The sequence below is a fragment of the Parambassis ranga genome, chromosome 4 (assembly GCF_900634625.1).
Source record: "Parambassis ranga chromosome 4, fParRan2.1, whole genome shotgun sequence".
Lineage (NCBI taxonomy): Eukaryota > Metazoa > Chordata > Actinopteri > Ambassidae > Parambassis > Parambassis ranga.
Window position 1 is genome coordinate 6,534,647 of NC_041025.1, and position 5,065 is coordinate 6,539,711.

General features: G+C 37.6%; 1 protein-coding gene across 3 annotated transcripts; it reads right to left on the reverse strand.

The window, feature by feature from the left end:
* Nucleotides 1–467: 467 nt before the first annotated feature.
* nmu (neuromedin U) lies at nt 468–4,218 on the reverse strand. 3 transcript variants are annotated; one of them, XM_028404437.1, is made up of 10 exons: nt 4,026–4,218; nt 3,114–3,169; nt 2,989–3,036; nt 2,854–2,907; nt 2,748–2,777; nt 2,564–2,614; nt 1,744–1,815; nt 1,071–1,124; nt 942–983; nt 468–565 (listed from the first exon to the last, which is right to left on the reverse strand). In XM_028404437.1, exons 1-9 carry the CDS (start codon nt 4,171–4,173, stop codon nt 948–950), a joined length of 549 nt encoding a protein of 182 aa, XP_028260238.1. In that variant the 5' UTR covers nt 4,174–4,218; the 3' UTR covers nt 468–565; nt 942–947. The 3 variants fall into 3 exon arrangements, with proteins under 3 accessions (XP_028260238.1, XP_028260239.1, XP_028260241.1); XM_028404438.1 differs by lacking the exon at nt 2,564–2,614; XM_028404440.1 differs by lacking the exons at nt 1,744–1,815; nt 2,564–2,614.
* Between the last annotated feature and the right edge of the window lie 847 nt (nt 4,219–5,065).

Sequence of the window (5,065 nt, forward strand, 5' to 3'; positions counted from 1 at the left end):
AAACTAAATATATAAATCAGACAATGCTAGTAAATGGATACAGTCTATAATGCAATAACTTTGATTCCTTGGACATGCTTGAGGTTTTTTATCATGTTATCAGCTTTGTCAGCAATTTGACATTGTATGGTGACAGGATAGAAAATGTATTCATCCCATGTAAGTATTTTAAAATCTACCAAGTAACCATATTACTAAAATGTAACTATATTAGTAACTATAAAATTATTTTGTTGTTAAATAGGCCTGTGATCGTGGCAGCTGTCTATATGTCTTTAATTGAAAAATGCAATATAACTATAGTTATATTTGTAACTTACTTATTTGTAAATAACTTTAATCATAATTTTCATATATTACTGCAGTTGCAATGATGCAAATGACCACGTATAACACAGGTTAAAATCTGGATATGAATAGTATTTAATTAATATTCATTGTGTACATTCAAACATCACTATACAGCAGTGGCAGAGGGCTGTGGTTGGAGTCTGAATCACTCGATCGTGGTGCAGCGGCTGGGGTCTTTGTCGTCTCTGTACACTAAGCTTCAGAGGTGGAGACTCTACAGACATTAACACATGATTAGATGATGATGCACAGATTTTACATTACCATGACTTACCAAGCACTAATGTGAATGATAAGGACAGGATTTACAACAACAATTATGGACTATATGAAAACATGCAAACACACACACTTAATGTAGTAAAACCTTAAATAAATAAACTATGGTTTCTTTTATATCACTTATTCTATTGCATCATATTTAAATATTTGTCCTGACAACTTTTTGGAAAAACACATTTAAAACTGACATGATTTGTGAAGGGAGTGCCTTTACATACAAAAAAACACTCTCATGTCACAGTGCACATGAAAAAAGGTTCTTATTTGATCAGTTATCATATTCGACAATAAAAGGATGGTGATATTACCTCTAATTATTCGTATTCTAAGGATCTTCTTCCATTCCGTGGCTGTAAATGTAGAGACAATGTCAAAATGGTTATCATTATTATTATTATCATTATTATTATTATTTCCTGTCACAACCACATTCATACCCGATACAGGAAGTATCCTCTGCTCTGGATTCCTCCTGGTCCCTGAAGTTCTGCCTGTATAAACACAAAAACCACACACTTTAACTCACTCTCATTTGCTATACTGACTACAACATCCTCTAGCATAGCTAGCAGTACACACCCACTGAAACACGTACATATGGATTTTCCAAAACAAACACTGTCCACAATTCCTCTGTGTGCACTCTGTGAATGTCAGTGCTTGATAGAAATGAGAAATAAGTTCACCTGTCAGCTGCACCAATTTTATTTCATAATTACTTCCAGCTTGGGAAAGAACAACTAATGTAGACTGAGCTCGTACACAGAGTGAGGAGATATGAAGCGGCATTACTGAGATGTAATCATATGAGAGGGAAAATGTACCGAAATCAACTACAGACTGGAGCACACACATGTCAGTATTAACATTTACTGCAAAGCACAGTGTACACACTTGTACTGTGTATGCTATAACTGTATTATTGTTGTATTGCAGCAGAGATAATTGCTATCACTAATAAAAAAAAAACAAAAACAACAGGATCTCGTCAGAAGCTTGCACCACTGGTTGAATCAGGTTTGCATGCAACAAAAAACAAAGAATTTGTTTTAAAATATCTTTGTATGATCAATCAGTGGCAAAACGGTGAACGGATGTGGATGTACATACGCTTGTGAGTTCTCTCTCTCTTCTGGGATGGAGTTGAGTAACTAGATGCAGAAGAGGATGCAACGGAGGTGTCTGACACACACACACACACACACAGATTCAAAACCAGACACAGAATGAAAAAGTACAGAACATGGAATGTACACCGGTACACTGTGAAGCACTGTTTCCATACAACACAAATACAAATGCATCCCATACATCACATTCAGTGTTATTCAATGTCCTGGTAATGAGGAGGAGCAAAAATAGTTTCATATTTCATTATAGAAATATAGTGTACCATAAGTGAATGCACAGCCTGGGGTGTTTTATGGGTATGTTAGCTTGGATAAACAAAACACACATGAAGGAAAATAAATATAAGCAATGTAAATATGAATATATGAATTGTTGACTATGTTGACTGCATCATACAGAAGGAAAGCATTTCATTATCAGATGTGCATGAATGATGTGATGATTTAGTATCAAACACATTTTGACATCCCTGTTACCCAAACTGAGAGACAGACACACACGCTCTCATGCAACCAGCTGCCACGTCCCCCGCCTCAAAATGTTGGAGCTTTGCGGTAATTAGACTTCACAGTTAGAACACACAAGAAGATCTGAGCCATAAAGGAGAAGGTTTTATTTTGTATTTGTGTCTGTGTTGTGTGTTTGTGCATGCCCATTGTCCAGGTACCTGCATGCATACATTCTGACATTCTTCATTCCTTCATGCAGTTCAGTTTAGTGAAGGACGTGCAGGTTCTTTTTAAAGATTTGTAGCATTAAAACAATGTGTGTAAAAGTGCAGTTTAATCTTTAAACTTACCACCCTGTGTGACAAGGGATAACCGTGTGGTCTAGAGTAGTGAAATAAAAACTGCACATATAGTGCAAACAATAACACGCACAAAACAAGGCAAGACAACACAGATTAGGTTTAATCTTGTGGTTTGTGGTCTTGTCTGCTGATGACCATGTCAGAGAAAACAATGAGGGAAACTCTCACTTACCCTTTTGCTATTTTCTCGCACTTTCAGCTCCTGAATAAACAACAAACTCTGTGTTGACAGGAGAACATTAACATACAGAAATGACAAGAGATCCAGTCTGAGGTACCTTTGACTTCTGAACCAGCATCAACACACAGAGTTCACCTAAGACATCAGAAGTCTGGAAAAAAGATCAGAGAGCTGTAAACAATTCTAACCATGCAATACATGTCAGCTGTTTTCAGCATCAGACCGCACTCACCCAAAACTTCAGGTCTGCAGAGAGGTAGGACGAGCAGACGGCGTCTAACTGCGGAGCAGCACAGAGAATGATGGTGGAGCGCACCAACAGGAAAAGTGAGGACAGAACAGAGCAGTGCTGCATACCTGGCTGAGGAGCTGCCTCGGATCTGTCGTGGCCTGCTGAAGATCTGCCGGAGCGCCTTTTATATCATTGACACAGAAACACAACGCGTAACATGAAATTTGACATACACACACCTGATCCTAGTAATGCAGTAATAATGATCGGTGCGTGAGCTGCAGCATAGTGATCATTAGCAGAGAAAGAGTCCTACTGTCTGACAGTTATTGTCAAGCTGATGTGTAATTACATCCTAATGGATATCTGCTCTGGGAAATAATCTTTAAAAAAAAAAAATCACAGGATTTTATCAAATGTTCCATGTTTCTATCAGTCAGTCAACAACTTGCAGTGTTGACAATGAAACCTAAAGCTTACACACCAATGAGAAGATGGCTTTGACATGAGGGGATGAAGTGACTGTCAGGCTGCATCTCTGCACCTCTCAGTCATGTGTGGTTATGTCAGTAAACACAGCGGCTGAGGTCGCACGACCACAAGGTGTTATTTATTTATTTACTTCGTCTGTCTTGTCTAGTTGGATATCACATCAGCTAAGAGGGACGGATGGACAAAATAAATATGTATAAAACATGAATTCATATTAAATATCTGTTAAAACATGAATTTAAAATTTAATAGCTATAAAACACACAAAATCTAAAACTCCCTTTCAAGAGGAAAAATACATATATAATAACTATACAGGTATCTTTTCAGTGGGTATTATTTATAACAAAAAAACGTTACTTTTTTAAAAGTGTCTTGGATTACTTTTGTTTTCTTTAACAGTATAAATAAAATCTTAATTCTAATCTTTGTGAAGTTTATCTCAGACAACTGAGTAAATCTTAAGTCTTCACACCTGTGAAAAAGTTTCTAAGACAGAAAATAAGTTGCCTACTTGAGATGAAACAAAATATTCTCAGACTTACTGGTACAGACCGGTACGGTGAGGATGAGTAGGGCTGCAATGGTGATGCTGGCCGTGCCTAGCGGACTCATGGCGCTGCTGCTGAGGCTGTGTAGGCTGCTGAGGGCTCCGCGCTGCGCACGCTGGCTTTGGCTTTGGAAGGTCCTCATCTCCCTCTCTGGCTGGCCTTTCTTCTCTTTTGTGTTTTTTTTTACTTCTTGCTCTTCTGACAGTTTCTGTTTCACGTCAGAGACATATGAAGGCTCGTGTCACACACCCTCCTTTTGCGCGCTGACACTTGACTGCGTCATTACAAGCTCCGCGCGCGCGTAAAGTTATTAGATTGGATCAACAGGTCAGAGGAACGTGATGCTTCAGGTGGGATAAATGGTGATGTGATTCAAATAAAAAAAACTGAAAATCTTCAGAAAAAAAAAACGTGGTACTTTCTTCTGTTTCTATTCCTTTTCAGATTAATTAGAACAGCGTAACCAACATTTACCTTTCTGTAGCCTAAGGAGTAAAATCCATTTCAGATTTCATCACCATGTATCCATGCACGTCAGTCCTGCTGTTTATCACTATTCTTTTTTTAATAAAAAAGGAAACAAACATTTCGACAAATATTTAAATATATGAACGCATCAATATTGAACAGATCTGCCTGAGGGGTCTACACTGTTGTGTTTATTTTTGTCGTCAGCAGAACATCACTTGGCCTCTTTGATGCACATTGTTATTTCACACTTGAGTTCCGCTGTTTTATTATCAGTGATAAGCTGTAATGTAAAATAATATTTTAGAGACATCACATCTGCTGATTCTTGTTTTTGGAATGTATCTACAGATAAAGATCCATCAGGGCTCTGCATGGTTACACACTGATGACACTAAACATTAAAAGCCAAAAACCTATAAGACTTTCATAAAGTAGCAGCCATGATGACTTTAGGGAGCTTACATCAGTAAAATTCAGAATCTATTTCAAAGCATGGATCGTGCTTTTACTTTGAAAATAAATAAACACACACACACTTTTAAGGCCAATCCAACTTCCCAGTC